The 24,223-nt window shown below is 46.1% G+C and overlaps 1 protein-coding gene and 1 pseudogene across 2 annotated transcripts; both read left to right on the top strand.

Moving 5' to 3' along the window:
• The first annotated feature begins 768 nt into the window (after positions 1 to 768).
• On the top strand, positions 769 to 12,609 carry LOC101754686. 2 transcript variants are annotated; one of them, XM_004979492.2, is made up of 2 exons: positions 769 to 1,541; positions 8,597 to 12,609. In XM_004979492.2, exon 2 carries the CDS (start codon positions 8,761 to 8,763, stop codon positions 12,349 to 12,351), a length of 3,591 nt encoding a protein of 1,196 aa, XP_004979549.1. In that variant the 5' UTR covers positions 769 to 1,541; positions 8,597 to 8,760; the 3' UTR covers positions 12,352 to 12,609. The 2 variants fall into 2 exon arrangements, with proteins under 2 accessions (XP_004979549.1, XP_004979550.1); XM_004979493.4 differs by lacking the exon at positions 769 to 1,541 and adding an exon at positions 7,349 to 7,502.
• On the top strand, positions 1,560 to 4,641 carry LOC111258213 (annotated as a pseudogene).
• Positions 12,610 to 24,223: the final 11,614 nt, after the last annotated feature.

The raw sequence follows: 24,223 nt of genomic DNA, 5'->3' as shown, positions 1-24,223 counted from the left end.
TGAGGACCAATGGAGGTCACCCTTGGATGATGAGTGATTGACAACGTTGTGTTGGTTTGATGTTTCTCTTGGCTTGTGATGTGCAGGTGTAGGATGCGACGTGACGGTCGACGGCGTGCGGTGAAGGTCAAGCGAAAGGTTCATGCCGATGGACCAAGGGCGGTGAAGGATGAACGCGAGTAGGCTTGGACCGATGGACCCGAGGAGTCCGGGCGAAGTCACGACGATCCACATGGTGCACGGAATGGCGAGAGGGCATGACAGGTTGGAGACGGCGTCGGTCGAGTCAAGCGGGAGGCTTGGCGGAGGCCGGACACGCGTCAATGGACGGTTTGGGTGGTTTGGGCCTCAAAACCACCGTGCAGGCAGGTTTCCCGGTTTGGGCCTCAAAACCGGGGGTGAGCCCGGTGCGGTCGGAGCTTCGAGAAGGAGGGCACGTGGCGTCATCGCGAAGCTTGCGTCGAGGCGAAGCAAAGTCGTGAAGGCGGCGTGTCCGTCCGATGCGCGGATAAAAACTTGGACCAAAATGCCCCTGCGTGGGTAGTTATCTTAGTTGTAGCTGTAGGGGTAGTATAGTCTTTCGTCCTGGACTATAAATAGGGATGGGGGGCTGGTTATTTCAGAACCTCTTTGCTTAGCAACTCATTATCTATTTGCTTAGAGGCTAGTCATGTGCTTAAAGTGAGAGGAGAGAGGGAGATTAGAGAGTGATTACTCTTTTCTCTTGATTTCTTCATCTTTAGTGGGTGGATGAAGGGAGGAGGCTAGTCCTCATCTTGTATAGAAGATGTTCTCGTGATTTAGCTTTGTTTGTTGTCTCAAATCGTGCTAAATCTTTGATTCCCGAGTGTTTTTCTTTTTCCCTATTTTCGGAACTATTTTTGGGGAATTTTCGTTCATCATGTTTGAGCCCGAATCTCGTGAGATTGGTTGAAGGGAAATGTTGCTAGAACCTTGGAGAGCATCTTTGATATGATCCCCTTTCAAATCCTTCACGAATCCGGCTTGATTTTGAGTTTTTCCCAAATCGTGTTCTTGAGTTAGGGTTTCGGTTTTCTCCAAAATTAGTGATGAATTCTTGAGCTTTTCAGGATTAGTTTCATGGATCTATTTGCCCTTGGGGTATTGCATCCTTGTCTCAAGTTTCATCTCGATTCATGAAGATTTGAAAGAGAATTTCTCGTTTGAAGTCGGAGGTGTTGTTCTCGGTGTTCTTGCTGTTCTTCGTTGTTCCTGTGTCTGTTCGTGCGTCGTCTTTTCTCTTGCGCAGGAGGCATCGGGCAGCTCACGTGCACGGGACACACACGTGCCAGCAGCGAAGCAGATCAGAGCAAGGAGGCGTTGCACACACGTGCCAGCAGCGAAGCAGATCAGAGCAAGGAGGCGGCCCAGCAAGCAGCAAGAGCTGCGGCCCAGGTACGCGTGCAGCAGGCCAGCAAGCAGCGGTCCACGCAGCAGCAGTTGTGGGCCGGCAGCGCAACAGGCCACCAGGCCGCACGTCCACGGGCCGCACGCAAGGCAACTTTGGTCTAGCAGTTCAGGTAAGTAGTCGCAAACCATTATGCCTTGAAGGGTTGCTTTCTAGCTACAGTGATTAATGATTGGAGTAATCATTAGTTCTTGCATGCTTTTTGCACTGTAGTAACTCATGATTGTTCGGTCTGTTAATCCTAACACTTGTTCACCTGCTTGAGTATTTAACATGTCTTATCACTAGCTAATCATGCTTAGTTCCTTAAATTAATCTTCTATGGCAGTTAGTTAATCTCTACTTATTTAGCTACTTTACATGGTATATCTTTTGCTAATCAAGTCTAGTGGTTAATTATTTTATTGTCTCATTTGCTAATCACGCCTAGCACTTTAGATTAATCTTTTTCTCTTGCTTGCTTAGTTGAGTGATTAGCTAGTAGGGATCTTGGTTAATCGTGTTTTGAGCAAACTTGTTAGAATCATTTTATGTCTTGTTTCCGCTGTGATCGTTCCTAGGGTGAGCTAGTCACGAGTTGACTTGCGTCATCTTGACGATTGAACGCACCGTGTGCTTTGGGGTTGCGTTTGGGATATAGGCCTTGTTTTCATTGAGAATTTTTATAAGCTCCCATTCACCCCTCCTCTGGTCGCCCTTTCGGTCCTTCACTTTCTCTCTTCAGCAGCCACCAATCCAGCAGAGAGATATTTGCTGTCGGAGCTATCTGGGGTGTGCCAATCACCTGACAACAGCAAACCAAACCTGTTGAGCATAACTGCAGCGAGCAAGAAGGTGCTCCGCTGTCTGATTCTTGGCTGCAGAGTGTGCAATCATCGTTGTTCTGCAGGCCATGTCGCTTACGACGCGCTGCCATCCAAATCCTCTCTCTGAGGGCCAGCCATACGAAGAACTTGATCTTGAGGGGTGCCCATGCTTTCCAAACAGCTGTGTATGCCGGGTAATTCGTTGAGCCGAAGAAGAAAACCTTGTAGGCAGAGCGCGCAGAATATATCCCAGTGCTCTCCCAGTGCCAAGCCACTTTGTCTTCGGCGCCTTGTTGTAGTTGGATCTCCGAAACGATGTGCCACAGCTCAACATATTGGTTCAGAGAGCGCACTGTAGCGCGCTCGACAACATCCTTGATCCACTGTTTCTCCCTCAATGCATCAGCTACTGTTCTTGTTTGCCTGATTTTGAGCGTAACCATTTGGCAAAGCTCCGGAGCAAGTATATATGTAAGGGGATGAGTTGCCCAACCAATTTGGCCTGATCGTCGGTCCAGAATAAGGCATAACCATTTGGCCTGATCGTCGGTCCAGAATATATCCGCATTGTCAGAAGCAATTTATGTACTACCAAATGAATCTTAGTCAGCTGTGATAGCTGCGGCGAAAACTTCTTTGCATTCAAGCTGCATGAGCAAGCTGTGCCCTCGAGATTACTATCAGCGCTGCACCTAACAGTTCTCCAGTACAACCAGAAATGATTTCATGTCAACAACATCGTGTTCCTAATCAACAGGTCCAGTGCAATAAGGTTTGTGCTGCAGGAGGGAACATGGACTCCGATCATTGGTGCATGCCTCACATAGTGATGACACAAAATGGGATGGAAGGTCATGTGGTGATAGGGAAGGTAGGCCAGAGACAAGAAGTGCTGTACTTCAGTTTTCAGCTGTCAACCACACTCACCCTTTTTCACCTTCGGGAGACAAGGGTACAATTGAAATTTGAAAGTATAATGCAAGATTCTTCAGATCCAAACTTTGTTGCCAATCAGAACTTGAGTAGAGAAGATGCATCTACAGTGCTAAATGCTGCAGCGTACTGCAGTCTTGAGGGATTATGTAAGAGGAAGCAAGATGATTGCACTGACAGCAGCCACAATAGACTCCTGTAACAATAAAAGGCAAATGGTGGACAATTCACTCTCTGATGCTGCTTCGGGAAATGTTACAATGTTGAGATCTTCTGTGGTGTTTAGTGAATATATACCTGTGACTAAGAATCAATCTGCTGAACTCCTTCCTAGCAAAATGGACAGCCAAGAGGAAGAAAATTCAACACATATATCAGATGTATGGCAGTACTGAGATTACCTATAAGTGTCCTGACTTCTTTGATTTTGGAAAGTTAAGAGACTCTAAAAGGATTGCAGTTGGTCAAATCTGGGCACTTTATGATGATCATGATTTGATACCAAGAGTTTATGCTCAGATAAATCGCGTCGATGCTGCCAACCTTAAAGTTCTATTAACTTGGCTGGAGCATAACACAATGAATGAACTAAAGTCCAGGTGGACTTATGAAGAATTGTCTGTTGCATGTGGAAGCTTTTCCTTAGGGGAATCATATGTACTGCAAGACCCATCCATGTACTTATCCCATAGAGTTTCTTGGGTAAAAGGCAAAAATAGGATCTCATTGGAAATTCAACCTAAGAAGGTGAAGTATGGGCTCTTTACAAAGAATCAAGCATGCCATGGAACTCAGGCACAGATAACCATCAGTCCTGCAACTATGATGTTGTTGAAGTTTCCGGTTTCTTAATGAATGTTGGTGTCATTGTCTACCCCTTGGTCAGAATTGAAGGCTTTGTTAGTCTATTTGCGAAAGCAAAGGATAAGTGCCATTTTTTGATCCCATCACGTGAGCTATTCCGGTTTTCTCACAGCATCCCCTGTTATAGAACAAATGGAAAAGAAAAGGCAGGGGTATCAGAAGGGTTCCTGGAACTGGTACTGCAGCTCTTCCATGGGACTTTGCCACAACATTTTCTCCAATTAATATGAACTCTCTTGGCAAGAGTAGTGAACTCGTCGCTGTCACATATCCTGATTCTGAATTCCACAATTTTGATGAAGGCCGCTCATGTGAGAAGTTCGAACGTGGACAAATTTGGGCTGTCTAAAGCAGCAAAGATACACTCCCCAACCTCTATGTATGATTTAGCAAAGTTGAGACAGAACCATTCAAGGTACATTTGACCTGGCTGAAGGCTTGTCCTCAGAACGAGGTGGAGAAACTTTGGTTGGAGCATGACATACATTTTTTTTGAACAAGCGGGCACGAGAGTGTGCCTATTTCATTGATAGAGCAGGAGTTTACATGAAAAAACAAAAACAAAAGGAAAGGAAAACACAGCGTGCCGTGCGGTGAGCCGTGCGACAAGATAAGGGACTACTCGCACTAGAAGTAACGCTAGGTCTTTCACCCCGCCACTGCCAAGCTGACGCCTCCTCCCTGATTTTCACCATAAGCGTCGTCGTTCTCTCGTGTCTGTTGAAGACGCGCGCGTTTCGTTCTTTCCAAATCTCCCACATAATGAGTGGAGTCAGACTTCTCAGAGCTTTACGCGGTGAATCCGGTGTCGTAGTTATATAAGTCCACTATTCCATTGTGTTGGATGAGGGCCACCATGCATTTGGCCTGAGCCTTGGCTGCGCTATCCATGTCGCTGTTAGATCCCAGATTCTCCCGATGTATCTGCACTCGGCCAAGATGTGGTGGCTAGTCTCCATGATCCATCTGCAGAGGGTGCAAGTGGTGTTGTGCGGCCATCCGCGTTTGGTCAACCTGTCCGCAGACCCTAGCATGACATACATATGAGGTGTGGTAATTTTGAAATTGGGAATTCGACAGCTGAGTGCCATGAAAAGTGTGCCTTCTCACATATGGTCACAACTGTTCAAATTGGTACAGAATGCCAGGTTAAGATTGTTTCAAAGGTAGGTGAGGTCTGGGCGATCTACAAGAACTGGTCACCCGATTGGGTTCCTTCCAGGAACTGTCATGGAGCTGAGTATGCTATCGGTGAGGTCATCAAGTGCACTGAAGGTGGCACATTGTTTGCCTTTCTGACTAAAGTTGACGGCCACGTCGCTGTGTTCAAGCCTGATGCACGATCGAGCGCGTTGGAGATACCAACAAAAGAGAACAGGAGGTTTTCGCATCGGATACCGTCGTTCCGCCTGACAGAAGAGAACAGCGGCAAGCTCCGTGGCTTCTATGAGCTTGACCCGGCCGCTGTTCCTGACGTTCTTTGGTAGGAAGGATCTTGCCCAGACTGCTGCTGTCGATGTACTGGTCTCAAGATTGCAAGGTCCAGCAAATGTCTGAACCTGTAGGGAAAATATTAGTACCATATATGCTATCTGTTATATCTGAATTGTAGACTGTGAGGAGAACCACGCATTGCATGTCGTCGCACTGTTATCTGATCAGGTCCTCAGTGTTTGTGGCTAGGTGGTTGTTTGGATTTGGTTATTTCTCTCGTGTAAATGTTCCTCTTGCGCATTTTGCTGTGAATTTATTTGTTCATGTGAAATCTCAAATAGGTGTTGGAATCGTGGTCTCTGACAATTTTCACGCAACTCTTTCTGAATGCACTGAAACTGTATAGTAATCGTAAAAAAAAACAAAAAGAAAACTGTGTGGTAAGCACCGGGGGATGTCATCATTGTTTGCTTAATTAGTATTGTTCTTTGCACCAGATGAGTACTCCGGTTTCAGGCACCAAAACTGTTGCGCATAAATATAACATTAAAAAAAAGCTACACTTCCCTTAGCACTGGAGAAATATCATACTCCACTTCAAAATATAGCTACTTTTATGTATTTCAAGTCAAACTATCTCAGACTTAATCAAATTTATAGAAAAAATATTTATAGGTACGACATCAAATATACATCATGAAAAATTATAAAAAACTTACTGAAAAAATAAATCATGGCCGTAAAACATGAAGCATTGTTAAAGAAAATTATTTAGTTTTTCTTCATTTGAAAAATATAATTCACATCTTAGACAATAAATAAAACTCTCATCCGAGCCGTCGGCACGGTCCGGAGTGCTGTATCGTGCCTAGACTTGTAGGCACGTTGTGCCATGCCGGCATGGCACGGCAAGCCTCTTACTAGACCCAAGCACGGTCGTGGCATGCCGGTACGTCTTCGTACCATTCTAGCCTAAGCATGATCCTCACAATACATGTATTTGTCTTTTATTGTTGCTCAAGTACTTTTACTCTCATACATAGAAAATAATTTCTAAAATTAATAGAGGAAATAAATCATATTATATAAATATTGTAGACGAATGTTATGACTACTTGTGGCATATGAGAACTCAACATTATTACGTTACGAATGACTATTATCACGATTCCATACTTGTAAGGTAGATTTTGTGGCTTCCGTTCATGATAGTAATTATGTTAGGCTATATGACACATAAAACGAATGATATTAGGATGATATAACCTACGGATGTGTTAATAGGACATTTCCGTGCCGTGCAGGCCCAAGCACGTCCCAAGATATTGTGCCATGCCGTTCCAACCCTCGTGCCGAGATCTTAGGCACGGCACGACCCTCGCATTTGTGCCATGCCGGTATGGTCCAAAATTTATTGTACCGTGCTTATGGATTGTGCCCAAAATATCGTGCTTCGAGCGGCCCACAAATAGCACAGCCCAAATCCCAGCTCTACTCACATCAGTACGGTTACATGTTGGTAAGAGTAAATGATTGAGCCCCAACTCACCATAGAGCATGAATCTCAACACGCATGGTCAAAGGAAATTTATAGTTTTTCTTCATTTACAAAATACAATTCACATCTTAGATGGTTAATTTATTTCAAAAAAATCTTAGACAATTAATAAAAAAGTTATCGGTACGATTACTGGTTGGTAAAAGTAGAGTAGATAGCTAAGCCACAGCTCTTACTGTTCGTCTGTTCTATCGATCCATCCATCCATTAATCACAAGATCGAGTCAAGTGATGAACGAAGATCTCAAGGCAACGGAAGGGCAAAACTGTCATTTGCAGCGCACCTCCACCCACTCCTCACACGACACGCGTGCACTGCGCTCTGCCCGTCACTGCGGCAAAACTCGACCGCCCCAATCGATCCACCGACCGATCGCTTCCTCGCCGGAGCCGCTGCCCGTCTCCCGGCACCGCCCGCGCCGGCCTCTCCACCAATCGAGAGCGTGTCCTTCCCCTGGCCGCCCTTTTCCTGCCGCCGGTGCGTGTCCTTCCCCACCTTTCTTGGATAGCCGCCGCTGCTCTGTTTCGCTTGATGCGCGGCCGCGTGGGAGCGCGGCGAGTGAGAGGTAGTCGTAGGGACATCTGATTCGGTTAGTACTACTTCAGCAGAATGGCACATTGATCTTTTGTGGTAGGTAGGAATTGGTACCCGTGCTTCTCGATTTGTACGACGATCGGCTGCAATGCGCGAGTTGAATCTGTCCAAAGAGGCAGCCTTTTGTCCGCGCTAGCAAAAATTTGGGGGGAGGGATGCTTGTCGAGTCCCTCTGTAGTCTGTAGTCTTTGCTCCAGCTCGGGGGCCTCCTTTTCCAGCTATCCTATGGATGTGCTTAGAAGGCTTATGGTTGATGTCCTGAACAAAATCCTCCCTAATATTTTTGGAACGTCCTCGCTGTGATCTCCATGATTGTCATGTCTGAGTTGTTCCAGCTACAGTTTTACCATTGTTATAGTGCTGCGGCTATTGATTTGTGGGAAGATCCATTTTCCGTAATCCTTTTCCGGCCTCTGTGATTACTGTATTGACCACTAGACCTTTTGGGGCACGAGGAATTGGAAACACAGTGCATATACAGATTGATTTGGAAATTATGCTTAAATGATAACACATCCTATGCCTTTCATAGAACTCCAGAAAAGAATTTCTGTTGTGTGAGCTAGACTATTATGTTCAAGCACTGCCTGGTAATCTTGAGTGAATCAAAGTGTATCGTATAGGAGTTTTAAATCATATGTGGATTTGGTTCAAATCCTTACTTGATAGAAGTAGCTATATGCGCGCTTATGGATTTAGCCACCATGCAGTTATTATATCTGGTTTACTCCAGTTGTTTCCACTGTCAGATTTGCAAGATTTCCTATTGCTTATGTATTTTATTTCTTGTTATGTCTACCAGTAGCAAGTTAAATGTAATAAGTGGCAATACAGTTTATTCATCCATCCTCAATTTTCACATCTGTGATTAATGTTATGTTGTCTCCAACTAATAGTATCCTTGCACAACTTTGCTGTTTTCTGGCGCTACTAAGCTTTTGTCATGGCTAACATACTTGTTCTTTGTATACATGCAGGACTTGATGCGCTAAAAGTTCTAGTTGTGTTGCATAGATTGATCCAACGCATTACTACTGCTTCAAGACAGTCTGTTCCTGAAAGCATGTTGGCCAGTGTGTACTAACGTCAGCCTGGTAGCAGTGTATCATAAGGCTATTGGGACAATTTGCTAGATATTGTGATGGAGTTCAACAAAGAAGAGGCCTTACTTGCCAAAGAAATTGCTCTAAGGAAGGTGAAAACTAAAGACTTTTTGGGTGCCCAAAGGATTGCACTTAAAGCTCAAAGGCTTTATCCAAAGCTTGAAAACTTACCCCAGCTGTTAGCTATCTGTGAGGTGCATTGTGCTGCAGAGGTGAAGGTCAATGGAGACATGGACTGGTATGGTATCCTCCAAGTAGAGGCAACAGTGGATGGAACAGTCATAAGAAAGGAATATGAGAAACTTGCCTTTTTACTTCACCCTAGTAAAAATACTCTTCCTGGTGCTCAAGCTGCTTTCAAGTTGGTTTCAGAAGCTCATACGATATTGTGTGATCATGTGAAGCGATCTCGATATGACATCAAAAGACAGTGTGATCCCCAAGAAATGTCAAAGGAAACTACATGGCTAGCAGATGGGACTCGTGCAAGAAAAAGTGATGTGGCTGAACACATGCCACCATCTGACTTTGTAATGGTCTTCTGGACCATATGTCCACACTGCTGGAAGCGATTTGTGTATTATCAGCGGAACTTTTTGATCTGCTGTGATGACTGCAGCAAAAACTTTTTTGCATTCAAGCTACATGAGGAGGCTGTTCCCTCAAGATTCCTTGTTGCTGCTCCAAATAATTCTCAAGTTTCATCTGAAATGTTTTCACGTCAAAAACATGGTGTCTGCAATCCACAGTTCCAGAACAGTAAGCTTCATAAAACAGGAGGGAATGTGGATTCTGAGCCAATGATGCATGCTAGAAAAAGTGATGAACATGTAGAATGGGATTGCAGGCCAGATGGTGATCAGGAGGGTAGCTGCACAGGGACAAGAAGTGAGGTAGTTGAATCTTCAACAATAAACCTAATTCACTCTCCTGCACCTTCTGTAAACAAGTGTACAAGTAGGATGATGCCAGATCCTCCAGATCCATACTTTGTTGCCACTCAACACATGAGTAGAGAAGATGCATCTACAACGCTAAATACTGCAGGGTCTGACAGTCTTGTCAGATCAGGTAAAAGAAAGCAAGATGATGGTGCCGACAACTGCCACAGCAGGGACTCCTGTAACAACAAAAGGAAGAGGGTCGAAAAGTACAATTCACTCTCTGATGCTGATTCCGGTGATGATAAAATATCTAGCGTCAATGTTGCTGGTGCTGACAGTCAATCAGCTAAAAATCACCTCAGCAAAGTGGACAGCCAAGGGGATGGAGATGCAATGCGTAAAGGCAATGCTAATTCAAGTGATGACAAGATATTTGATGATAATGTTGCTGGTGCTGACAGTCAATCAGCTGAATATTGCCCTAGCAAAGTCGACAGCCAAGCTGACGGAAATGCAACACATGAATGCGATGCTATTCAATCAGCTGAATATTGCCTTAGCAAAGTCGACAGCCAAGCTAACGGAAATGCAACACATGATAGTGTTGCTGGTGCTGACAATCTATCAGCTGGACATGTCTCCAGCAAAGTTTACAGCCAAGGGGATGGAGACACAACACATGAAGGCAGTGCTAACACTAATGATGATGAAATGTTTAATGGTAATGTAGCTAGTTCGAACAATCAATCAGCTGAACATCTGCTCGGCAATCGCCAAGTGCACGGAAATGAAACACATGATGTCACTGCTAGTTCTGGAGACTCTGAAACGTTTAATGATATTGCTGCTCGTGCTGACAATCAAACAGCTGAGCATCTCTACAGCAAAGTGAACAGTCAAGGGGATGGAAATGCAACACATGAAGGAAATGCTAAATCTGGTGATGGTAAAATGTTTAGTGATAATATTGCTTGTTCTAACAATCAATCTTCTGAACATCACCATAGAGAAATGGACAGCCAAGGGAATGGAATTGCAACACACAAATGCAATGCTGATTCTGATACTGTCGGTGATCAGGGCAATGTCAATTCTGAAGCTACTGATACCATTGGTGAGAAGAGTTGCTATTCTGGGTGCCTCTCCTTACCTGATCATCCAAATATCATTGATTTTGAGAAGTTCAGGGATGTCAATATGTTTTCAGTTGGTCAGATCTGGGCCCTTTATGATAACCTTGATGGTATGCCAAGATTCTATGCTCGAATAATGCAGCTTGATGCTTCAGACTTCAAAGTACATTTGGCTTGGCTGGAGCATGATCCAATGAATGAAGAAGAGAACAAATGGACCGACAAAGAACTACCTGTTGCTTGTGGAAAATTTTGCTTAAGGAAAACAAGAGATATATCACAAAACATGTCCATGTTTTCTCACATTGTTCCATGTGCGGACGGTAACAAAAGAAATTCGTATGTGATACACCCTGTTAAGGGTGAGGTATGGGCTCTTTACAAGGGATGGAGCATGGAATGGAGCTCAGATGCAGATAACCATAGATCCTATGAGTATGAAGTTGTGGAAGTCCTGTCAGATATATCAGCTGATGGTGGTTTCACTGTTACCCCACTGGTCAGGATTAAGGGTTTTGTCAGTTTATTTGCGACAGCTAGGGACAAATCCTCATTCACAATAACATCAAGTGAGCTACTCCAGTTTTCTCACAGGATCCCCTTTTATAGGACAACTGGAAATGAAAAAGTTGGCATCCCAGGAGGATTTCTGGAACTGGACAGTGCATCTCTCCCCACTGACCTGGATGCAGCATTTCCTTCTGTTGCTCTAGACTCTTACAAGTCTACCAACAGTATGTCCGTTGGTTTGAGAACTGATAGCATGAATGTTGGAATGGATCCTGGAACTGAGCATATTGTTCTAGAGAAAAATCACTGTGAAGCACATTTGCCTATGGAAAATCATAAGTATACCTCTTTTGAACAAGATACATTCTCGCAGGAAAATGCCCATGGTGCCAACGATTTTGGTGATTCCTATCAGCAGAATTGCCTTTCCCCCAAAACTTTCACATATCCTGATTCTGCTTTCCACAATTTTGAAGAACTCCGCTCACATGAGAAGTTCGAATGTGGGCAAATATGGGCTTTATACAGTGATGTTGATGAATTCCCCAAGTTCTATGGCTGGGTAAGAGAAGTTGAGATGGAGCCGTTCAAAGTGCATTTGACCTGGCTTGAGGTTTGTCCTCAACAGGAGCAGGAGGAACAGTGGTTGGAGCAGGGGATAGCTACAAGCTGTGGTACATTTCAGGTTCGAGACTGGAAAGCCATTTATGACACAAATGGCGCTTTCTCTCATGTCGTACATGCCCGAAAGACTAGCAACAAGTGGCAATTTGAAATTCATCCGCAAGTAGGTGAGATCTGGGCCATCTACATGAACTGGTCGCCTGATTGGGCTCCTAGTGGCAACCGTGCCGAGTATGCTATAGGCAAGATAAAGAGGCGCACTAGATCTGGCATAGTATTTGACTTTTTGACCAAAGTTGATGGATATGTCGCTGTGTTCAAGCTTGATAATCAAAGGGGGGCATTAAAGGTACGAGCGAAGGAGAACATGAGATTTTCTCACCGGATACCCTCGTTCTGCCTGACAGAAGAAAATGGCGGTGAGCTCCGTGGCTTCTACGAGCTAGACCCAGCTTCTGTCCCCAACGATTTTCTATAGATGAATGATGTTCCTGGAATCATTCTTGATGCATTACTTGTCTGAAGGCTGTGTAGGCGAATTTATCTCACATTAGAGTTTTCTTGTGTTCTGTTGAACGTCTGAACTTGTAAGCCTGTAAGGTGCAACCATGTGTGGTTTATTTATGTGAGAACCATGCTAGCATTATTCTGGAATTGTACTGTATGTCAGAACCAGGCATTATTGCAGCCACTTGCTGTTTAATGTTCCTATATGTCTCTGGAATTTTCTCTGTTCCTCTCCTGTGCATTCTGTTTTGAGGCAAATGTACTAGATTACTCCCCACTCCTGTGTCCAACATTGAGCTGAAATCGCAACGTTTATGTGCCTGACATTTTCCATTCTGTTCTTTTTCGGATTCAGTGAAGCAGTGTAGAGTGTACGGGCTGACCAATCTTGATTATCGCCCTTGCCATTGTTTGGACTGAAGAGATTTAGTCTCCTAATGTTGCAGGTTCGCCGACCAGTCTAATTTCAGCGTGTACTTGTTTAACTCTGAATTTGTGAATTTATTTTAATCTCTGAATGGCAAAATTCTGTCAGTTGTTGTCTTGTTGAAACAGATGTATGGCTGCAATCGTATGCCGTTGCTCAGGCAGCTCAGGCTGTTATCACATCCTTGAGAATGGATCAGACCCATCTGCAGGGTTAGAGCAGGTTAGATCCTGGTCAGTTTTAGACCGGACGGACGCAGATGCTCATGCCTGGCACGTGCCTTCATCCTGTCAAGCCGGGTGGCGGCTTGATCCTCTGGGAGATGAGCCGGTGCCGGCGGCGGCCGGCGGGTCGTTGCTGGACATGGTGCCCCGTCTTGGTATGGCACTCTGAAACCATCTCTTGCGGCTCAAAATCGGATTGAGTTGATTGGGAAATCCGGATCTTCCTCGGGTAAGTCCGTGCTCCAAAACAAAATTTCGACGTTCTTGGATTCGCACTTCGCCTGTGCACGTCGATTCGGATTTCACCCACCATGTCGAATTCGGAGTGAGGGCTCGGTTGCCTGGGATACGGACCAATAAGTATACAGCCGAGAGGTTTCCTCCATGATGAGGATGTCACCATGATGGATACACATGAGCCTTGGCCTTCTCCAAGTTCCAGGTTGTCACCAACTTGGTCTTCGACATTTGGTTCGGATTCAGCCGACCATCCTGGACGGAAACGACAATATCTCCTTCATACGATATTGAAACGAGGCGTTCTTTGATGTGTTGGAAAGAAGAAGACAAAACCTTTCATTTGGTTCTGGTCCTAGCTCTATAAGCATTGTGGATCATTTTGGGCCAAGTTGGCCTTGTATTGTGCTAGGCATTAAGCCCATGTTGTGGGTGCCCCCCTCCTAGTCGCCCCGACCCTAACTTACCCTTTTTCATATAAACTCAGTAGCCGCCACATGAGAGACTTGGATTTTGTTTATTTCTAGTTTTCCATTGAGAAACTGAGATTGATTCATTGTAATTGTAGCGACAAGTTCTTTTACTGTGATCCAGGGCTCCTGTTCTTGATCTCCTCGACTGTGTCAATTAGTCCTTTCAAATTGAGAGCTTGAACCTTTTACTTAGATCTATTTCATATATGTCTGCAATTTCAGATTGCGTGTTTATACTTTCTTGCTTATGTTTTTCGATTCGCTTGCAGGGAAAGCCTTGGTGTCTGATTAGAAGCCTGGATCGTCAACGTCAAGTTCTCTACCAATCGAATTATCCGTACCTATCGGAAGATCGGGCCAGTGCTACATCAAGTGTTATCAGGATTCTAGGTTACCCATGAGGTATATTATCATGTTCCCCCTTAGATCCATCTCGTGTTCTTTACCTAGAGTCCACAAAAAGCCCAAAAACACATACCCTTTCTGCTATCCTATCACCTTTTTAGCCTTTGCAATTTTTGTTTAGGATTTGCTTTGTTGAGTTTGTGTCCGTGGTCGAGTCTTGTTGTTGGTTTAGAGTGTTCGTTGTCGTAGTTCAATCACCCATCGCTATTTTCTTTCCGCCGCTATCCCATCCACTTTTACCCATACAACAAGTCGAGAGCCATCACAATACTGATAGATGTGTGTAATATCGCCATGGTGGGGGTGAAGGAGTTATATTGTGCTTGTATGTGGATGACATACTAATCTTTAGCACAAACATTGATGTGATCAATGGGGTCATGTCCTTTCTATCACAAAACTTTGATATGAAAGATCTAGAAGAAGCTGATGTTACTTTGAACATCAAGCTGATTAAGGATGAGAATGGGATTACTCTTTCGCAATCCCATTATGTAAAAAAGGTCTTGAACTGTTTTGGTTATATGGATAACAAGCCTTCTCCAACACCTTATGATCCCAGCATGATACTCAAAAAGAACAAGAAAACTGCAAAAGACCAACTGAGACACTCTCAGATTATCGGTTCACTCTTGAACTTCGCTAGCGCAATGAGACTCGACATATCTTTTGCTGTGAGCAAATTGAGCAGGTTCATGTCAAACCTGGGTATTGATCATTGGCATGCACTTGAAAGGGTTATGCGCTACTTGATGGGTACTATAAGTTATAGGATTCACTATTTTAGGCACCCTGCTATGCTTGAGGGATATAGTGATTCGAACTAGGTTTCTGACGCTGATGACTTATATGCCACTAGTGGGTATGTGTTTACCCTTGGAGGTGGTGCAATATCATGGAGGTCTTACAAATAGATCATTTTGACGAGGTCAACCATGGAAGCAGAACTTATTGCTTTGGATACAACCACTGTTGAGGCAAAGTGGTTGCGTGAACTCTTGATGGACTTGCCTGTGGTTGATAAACCAGTGCCGGCAATCCTTATCAACTATGACAATCAAACGGTGATAGTCAAAGTGAACAGTGCTAAGGATAATGCGAAGTCATCAAGACATATCAAGAGACGATTGAAGTCTGTCAGGAAATTGAGAAACTCCGGAGTAATAAGTGTGACTTATATTCAAATAGACAAAAACCTGGCAGATCCCTTTACAAAAGGGCTATCACGGAATGTGATAGAATGTGCATCGAGGGAGATGGGTATGAGACCCGTTTGAGTTGCCGTAGTGGTAACCCAACCTATGTGATCGGAGATCATGTGAATTAGGATTTGAGAAAAACAAGCTATCGGTTGACTGAGGAGAGTAATTATTAAACTCTCTCTATGTGAAGATGCAATACTCTCAAATGCTGTAAGGAAGGTTAGCAATATGCTTTAATGTGCTTCTATTGGCTTGATTAAGCGAAGATGCTATCCTACATAGAATTCTTGAAAGAACACACCTATATGAGCCCGAATGTCGAACGTCGCAGTCTATGAGATTTGGGTGATCTCTAGTAATCTCATGAAGAGACCAAGGAGTATGACGTATATGCTCCACCCGCGGGGTAGGCTACTGGCAGCCAGGTACTAGTTTCGACTTTGAGTGAAACTTGTCCGCACAAAACTTGCAATTCAAGGCTTAGTCCATTGTTAAAGTTGTGGATGAATGTAGCTTAAAGCTCTAGGTGAGAGTTCAACTTAACAGTCCTTGCTGAAACACTGGTATATAAACAGCAGTGAGAAACAGGCAAAATCTCTGATGGACATTTGATATCTGGTGGGGGATTGATGAAATAATGGGCTTGGTCCATTGCAATTTTAGAAATTCCAAATAAATCTCAAAGGCCCACGTGGGCATTAGCAAGTGGTTGGAGTGGTGCAATCCTTTAGTCCCACATTGCTAGTGGAGGAGCAGGATTGCCAACATAAATATGGAGGCTGTCTCCACTCCTCCAAGCTATGTGTGTGGGGAGAGAAGGAAAGCTCCACACACACACGCTCACTCGCCATGCCTTGCCTCGTCGGGCTGGGCAGGGTGAGGCGAAGGGTGCAGGCGTGCAACACCTGCATGAATGGTCCACCGAAATCCGGCCTCCAGCCTTGCGGTGGTACGGTTTCCTTTTGCCGTTTTATTTTTGGTTACTTGGCCTTTAAATCAGCAAGATATATGGAAGCTTAATCGGTTTAGATCACGATCGTGATGTGAGATCGTGGGCTCTCATATATATACGACCTATAGGCCTCTACCAAAAACACATCTAATCGAGCTAGGGTTTTTGCCTCTTCTCGCTGCTGCGCTGCCACTGTAGTCTACTCCATCCCGAGCGCTGACGTGCACTGACAAACGAGAGAGCAGGTCTTCGGAACCTCTCGCTCTTGTGATCCTGCACCGGGAGAGGGCAAATAAGGTTTTTGGGAAGCGCTTCGCACGACTGCTCAAGGTCTTCACCACGGCTCGTCTTCTGTCCAAGTCCGGCGTTGCGGCGAGCCATCATCTTCGATGTCGTTTGCTGCGCTCCGTCCATAACACTGTTGCCGTTTCATCAACACTGCTTGTCATCATGGCTACACCCGCTAAGTAGATATGCCGTGATCCGATCTGTTATTTTAACATGTTTTCTGAAATAAAGATGTTGTGCTTGCTGTTGCCTAGTATGTTCGAAATTTGCATGCTAGGTTTTATTCTCGTTATGATAAATCTAGTTCTGAAATTAATCGTGCAGTTGCCTAATTTTCCAAACCATATGGTAGAAAATTATCTCTGAATATTTTTTGGAATTAATTTGAGTTTGAGCTATGTGAGTTGTAAAAATGGTCTTTAAATTACAAACAAATATACATGTTGTTTCATTCATACATAAAAATTTTAAAGAAGAAATTAAAATATTTGTATAGTTTACACTGTGTGTTTGAAGTTAATTTTAGAGTTTCTGAAATTTGAATACTCAGTTTTTCTCAGAAATAACCAAAATTTGATGCGGGCCAAAATACATCCAAGTAATCCCCAAAAATGTTTCATCAAATTGAGGTAACACTTAATTTGCTTCATTTGTTGTTCATTTCAATGCATACGTTTGTAGTCAATCCTCACCTCCCTAGCAAGATACAAGTTTATTAATAGTTAACTCTATCTTCCTTAAATTAAAAATAATCTAACCCTTATTTAGTTTGGTTGTTCATATAAGGAATGTACTTAATTTTAAATTTATGCAATAATGGAGAAGTGTAAGAATGTGTAAGTATTTCTTCCTATTTACTGGAATTACTTCACATTTCAATTACATGTATTGCAAATTATCTTTATATCTTATTTATTATATTATATATCTATTATTAAAGTAAGCACCGCTTCTGCCCAAATTTTTGGTTTGGTCCAACTTAATTTCATTGACAGGTATAGATGGCAACGGGCACAATCCCCGCGGGCAGAGGGTTTACAGACCCGCGCTCGCGAGGCAAACCATGTACCCGTGCTCGCGCCCGCCGCCCATCACGGGCAAGAAGTTGTGCCCGCACGCGTCACCCTCGGGCACAGTCTACCCACGGGCACACTCGTGCCCGCCAGGCGGAGCGGCCTCGCGTCGGGCGGCGGAGTGGGCGCCAGAGTGGAGAACGCTGTTCAGTAGCCCTTTTGCCGATGTAGAGTCTACCTCACTCTGTTCAGTAGTCCTTTTGCCGATGCCAATGCCAAATGCTGCCCGCCATCGACCGCCGTGATGCACAGATGCACGAACAGGATGTTGACGGTCACCCAGCCGCCGGCGGCTCAGCGGGTGGCTGCTGGCCTGTGGCCTGCTGTGGTGCCACCGCCCGTTGCAGCCATGGGCCACGGTGGCCCCCTCACCCCTCCCACCGCCACCTCCCGTTGGCCTCGGCCCTCTGATGTCCGCCAACTCGCCGCTTGCTTGCTAGGGTTGGGGATTTCAATTTGATTTTGTTTCCACCTATTGGGGGGCGAGCGGCTGAGGTGACGACGCACGGAGGGAGAGGGGTCGGGGGAGGCTGGGATGGGGGGGGGGGGTGGCGGCAGCCGCCTGGCATAGAGGGAGAGGGGTCGGGGGCACCATGCGGCTGGGAGAGTGGGAGGAATGAAGGGGCAATCCTAGAAATCGCTTATATAGTCGCTTATATAGTTGTATAGGGGGTCCATATGTCAGGCACTATGTAGCGGGTTTGCGGGTACGGGTAAGATATTTTTATGCCCGCTTATTTTTTGCCCGTTGCCACAAACTCAAAATCCGCACATGTGCCAGTGAGCACAAAATAGAACCCGTATCCTCATCCTACCAGGTTTTTACCTGCGGGCACACAGTTAATTTGTGCCTGTTGGCATCCATATTGACAGGTGGACCTAATACTTAATTTGTTGTGATTACCGTCATTGACAGGTGGGTCCAGAATCCACCGCGAGCGAACCGTCGGGGCGTCCTGAACCTGCACCACGCGACTTCGATTACGAGTGCAACTCGACCGTCAACCTAGCGCGCGAGCCGGACTCCGTTCCGATGCCGTCGCCTAATCCGCCTGCGACGGACGCCCTCTTGCCTGTTGCCTCTCCTTCCCCACAAAATCCCGTGCTGCTGCATGTCTAGCACCCACCACTTTCAGAGCATGACCCCGCCGTTATTGATTTCCATCCTCACCGTGTCCCATCAACTCCAAGCCCAAGCCGAGGTTCACGACAAGGTGAGAATCGAAGCTCTATCGTTCGCCGTGTACGCGTGATTGATTCCTGCTCGGATCTCTCTCCACGCCCACAAGGCGAGAACCAGCAATGGTCTCTGTACCCATAGCTCCCTCCTCTTGCCCATGGTGATTGTTTAATTTGTCTGCTCCTCGAGCTCCACTGATGATACGGACCATGGACCCCGTCGTGTCGTCCGTTTAGACTCCGATGCGGCCGCCACCGCCCGCGTAGGCTGTTCGCAAAGCTCTCCCGCGGCGGCAGCCAAGGGGACTGCTAGCTCCGTCGCTGGAGCATATCCGGCCATGCTGCTTTCCCTCGGCTGAGGACCAGACCACCCGAGGCCGCGGACCATGCACTACCGGAAACGGAAGGTTTGCCGTGTGCCTAGGGCACACGGCGAAGCCCCTAAAACACTCGGCGAATCCTTTGCCGAGTGTAAGGGCACACGGCAAAAAAACTGTCGGTAAACACTAGTTTGCCGAGTATTTTTTGTCAAGCATCCGACAAAGAGATGCCGAGTGCCAAAAAACACTCAGCGTACTTTTTTAAAAAAAATAAAAAAACGGCTGCCGTCACGCACCCATGGCCGCCACACCACCACCACCCACGCTGCCAGCACCACCAGCACCACCAGCACCACCACCACAACACCACCACCGCACCACCACAGCACCACCACACCACCCGCCCGCCATGCCCGCCACCACGACCCCACCCACCACGGCCATCGGCCACCCCCGGCCGCCACGCCTGCCCCCGCCCACCACGGCCTCCGCCGGATCCAGCCTGGAAGAGGGACGGCGCGGCAGATCTGGCCGGGAGGCAGGGGCGGTGGCCAGATCCGATCGGGAGAGGGGGCATCAATCTACCATCTACACGAACAACATGGCCAGACCGAGACGACTCAGCACCGTCTTCTTAGGCAGACTCCTCAACACCTGCTCTCTGATGCATGCTTCACAAAATTACCAATACACCATGCGATTCTTAATTGATTGAGTTTTCTACTTCTTACTTTGTGTTTGGGAAAATTGGTTCTACGGATCGAAAGAACATCATTTTCGAAAATGGTAATGCTATAGTACGAGCGTCCGGACGCGTCGGACGTTGCGCTCCAAAAATATCTGGCACTTCCTATCTATCCATTTCCACCCTTCTTTTTCTTCCCCATCCCACTCCCGTGACCTTTCTTCTTCAACCTTCCACCCCGGCGTCCTCCTCGTCCACCCCGGCGGCGGCGCGCTCCCCCACCCGGCGGCCTCGTCCCCCACCCGCTCCCCCACACGGGCATCCTCCTCGCCCACCCCGGTGGCGGTGCGCTCCCCCACCCCGGCGACCTCGTGCCCACCCCGGCGTCCTCCTCGCCCACCCCGGCGGCACCCCTCCCCCACTCCGGCGTCCTCACCCATCGGGGGCGCCCAACGCCCCGGATCCGGTGGTCCTCTCCCCGACCCCGACGAGATCCGAGCGGGGAAGGATCGGGCGGCGGCCATGGTGGACGACCTTCGGCTGGTTGTCGTGGATCTGAATGTTGCAATAGGTACCTCATGGTGTTGCAATAGTTATTTTTGGATGTTGCAATGGTGACTTTTGATGTTTCATCTGTTTTGCAACAGCCTGACTTGCCAGCAATCGGGTGTTGCACCAACTTGTTCATGATGTTGCATATAGTTGTTTTCTTTGTTTCGTCTCTTCTTCTTTTGTTGTTGCAATATTGCAAGAGATGTTTTTTTTTGTTGCAATGTGGCTGTTTTGACTGTTGCACGAAGCAATTTGAGATATTTCATGCACGTAAAGGTGTTGCAATCCTCGATGTTGCAAGTGTTGATTTTTGATGTTTCGATAGTTATTTTTCAATGTTGCGACGGAGCGTCCGATAAAACAAAATTATCGGACGTCCGGGCGCTAGCACTTCCGTTTATTTATTTGTCAATTGTAAACAGAAAAAATATCGGTCCCTGCTAAAATAAAAAATAAGCAATTGAGTTTCCATTAAAACATACGATTTTTTTTATTTACCGATGCCCTTGCAGCCGCCTGTGAGTTCCGCCTTCATCGAGTCTAGCAACCGGCAGGCCTTCCCCTTCGTTGGGTTCCGTTTCCCGTCTGCCTACGCCCTACGCTGCCTCCGATGAGTTACGCGTCTGCGGAATCGGTGTGGATGTTCCGGAACCTCCGAATCTTGCACGGGGTAAGTCTGATCTCCACATCCACAACACAGATCTTCCGTTAACCTAGTCGAATTCGGATCCTGGGGTTGCTGGGTATAAGAACGGAACCAGGAGCCTGCCCTCGTTGTGCTTGTGCCTTGTACTCCTCCGAAAGATTCCAAGCGTCTTTTGTCTCCCGTTGCAGGGAGCAACTCGATCATCCGTGGTCTTGCAAAGGCGAGAGATCCAGCTTTGATTTGCTTCGATGGATATATCCAGCAGAGCCGAGAGGATGAACCTTAGCTGTCTGTGCAATCTGCTCTTACGGGCTCTTGCCAACATATTTGCTTCCTCAACCTGTTCACTGATGAAGACATTACTCCAGCTAGATGAGTTTCTACATCCATTACCCGTGGTGGCACCTACTGCAGGCAGTGAACTGCCGTGGCTGCCACAGGATATCCTGATGGATATCTTTGCCCTCCTTGAGACCCCTGACCTTGTACGTGCAGGGATCAGTCTGTGCCTCGTGGCGCGCCGCCTACACAAGCCACTACCGGAAACAGGAGAATTACCGAACGTAAAATATTTGCCGAGTGCTTTCTAGTTTGCCTAGTGTATAGGTGCAGACACTCGGCATACATAATACACTTGGCAAACATCATATTTGCCGAGTGTTGCGGAGACACTACGGGAAACCGCGAAAATGCCGAGTGTTTTTATCTTTGCCGAGTGCTATCTATCGGGCACTCGGCAAAGTACCTGTTTGCCGAGTGTATCCAAATATACACTCTGGCATTAAAAATACACTCGGGAAAGGACATGTTTGCCGAGTGTCATGACCGAAACACTCAGCAGAAATGATGCCGACACTCGGCAAATAACAGGCACTCGGCAAATCTCTAACACGTGCCTAGCACGTGGGACAACCGTTAGTAAGTGTGACGGACGTTTGCACTTTGCCGAGTGCCCGTTAGCGGCACTCGGCAAATTATACATTTGCCGAGAGTCCGTCCCTAGGCACTCGGCAAAGTAGAGTGTTGCCGGGTGTCTGGTAGGCGCACTCGGCAAATTTCTAACACGTGCCTAGCACGTGCGACAACCACATGCCGGATGTTTGCACTGTCCCGAGTGTTAGGCCTTAGGCACTCGGCAAAGTTTATGTTTGTCGAGTGTTTTATGTAGACACTCGGCAAAATAACAATTTTTTCTTCCCTGCCCTCCAAACTTTTTCCACTCTCCACACACAAGGTGATACTACATGTTCAAATTTGGTATATTTGTCGATCAGTTTGCTATATTTAATAAATTTGTAGCACAAATAGGATTTTTTCGGTTACTGGCAAATTTGAACTGCAAGTGTTTGAAACAATGGAATAAGTTCAGTGGAAAAATCCTATTCATATAACTGAGTCCACTTTGGGGCCTTACCTAGGAAATGAAAAGAAATTTCGAATATCTTGTTCAGAAAATACAACCACGAACTTGTGGCGCAATGGTTTTTTCATTCTAGAAAAAGCAAACAAACTCTGAAAATCACGAGATTTGTCAAGATCTCATGATGTCATATGTGGAGACTTTGGAAAAAAATTGAGAAGGTTTCGCACCTTTTGTCAGGTACGATGCTAACAAACCGGAGCATCTCGAGAGAAGAGTTTAGAAGTTCAGAATGATCTGTTAAGATTTGGAGTCAAAGTGACGATCAAATTAGAGTTGGACTTCAAAACTTTTTGTATAGGCAATGGACAACATAGATTGGTTCCTTTCAAATTTTGGGAAATTTTCGGATCCTTTTGATAATTTTAACTTATTAACTTCAATTATAGAATTTAAATTGAGATAAATTAAATTTGAGCTATAACTGCCTAAAATAATGGAACAATATTCGTAGAAAAATTAAATATGTATTTTTAAGTGAATTTGACCATGTTTTTCGAAGTACATTGAAAAAAATTGAGTAAAAGCACGTTATGGAAGTTATTTGTACATGAAATATGAAAGACCTTTGCCGAGTGTTTTGGCCGGGGCACACTTGGCAAAGGTAATGTTTGCCGAGTGTTTTGAAGAGTACACTCGACAAACTTAGTGTGTGGGCCCACAGCAGCACATATACCATTTCGAGTTGGTTAAAAAAAATATATACAAAAAAGGATTTGCCGAGTGTTCTAGATACGGGCACTCGGCAAAATATGGTTTGCCGAGTGTTTTGCATCTTGACACTCGGCAAACTCTAAATCCTGTCCACTACGCACCGCCACTCCCCTCACTCTCTTAGACCACACACGGTACTCTCGCTCCCTAGCTTCACCCGCAGCCCCACGCCTCCGGCGGCCCTCCCCCAGCTCGCCTCGGCTGCCGCCCCGCTCCCTGTGACCACCCGCTCGACTGCCCCTACGGCCCGCCACCGGCGCCGGCCCAGCCCCTCCCCTGCCCGCGGCCGGCGGCCTCCCCAGCCGGCTCCCTGCCCGCCCCTGCTCCGCTACCCCGGCCCACGGCCAGCGCCGACCCCCTGCCAGTTCTGGCCCTGACCCGGCCACCCCTCCCCTGCCCACGGCCGGCGGCCTCCCCGGCCAGCTCCCCGGCCGCCCCTACTCCGCTGCCCCAGCCCGCGGCCGGCGCCCGCCCCCTGCCGGTTCCTGCCCCGGCTCGGCCGCCCCTCCCATGTCTGCGGCAACCGGCCTCCTCGGTAGGAAAATGTTGAAATTAGAAAAAATTATAGTAGGTGATTGATATTAGAAATTAAAAAATGTTGAAAATAATAGAGAGGTGGTAGGATGTGGTTGGATTTTTTTTTCAGAAATTAGAGGCATGAAATTAGAAAATAGTAATTAGTGAAGAATGAAATTAGAAATTAGAAAATGTTGAAAAGAATAGAGAGGTGGTAGGATGTCTAGAGAGGTGGTAGGATTTTTTTCAGAAATTAGAAAACTAGGATATCTATTTGCTTAACAATACTATGTTTCTTTTCTTGTAGGAGAGGCTCACAAGGACCGTCCTCGACTCGTCACTTTGCAGGATAGCAAGGTGAGGGATCTTACACATCTCTTTCCGTTTGATGTTCGTATATCACGTAACCTAGCTAGGCGTCTCCCGTTCGAAAGAGATACGGTTGCAAATATGCAAATATTTGCATATCTATAACTGTATCTTTCAAATTGTCCTTGTTTTTTGGACAGCCCGACGATGTGTAGGTGCCG

The sequence above is a fragment of the Setaria italica genome, chromosome VIII, assembly GCF_000263155.2.
Source record: "Setaria italica strain Yugu1 chromosome VIII, Setaria_italica_v2.0, whole genome shotgun sequence".
Lineage (NCBI taxonomy): Eukaryota > Viridiplantae > Streptophyta > Magnoliopsida > Poales > Poaceae > Setaria > Setaria italica.
The sequence above is the reverse complement of the archived record's forward strand: the minus strand, read 5'-3'. Positions and strand labels throughout refer to the sequence as shown.

What these genes read in the sequence shown, in the direction of transcription:
- LOC101754686 (XM_004979492.2), top strand. Translation starts at nt 8,761, where the DNA reads ATGGAGTTCAACAAAGAAGAGGCCTTACTTGCCAAAGAAATTGCTCTA.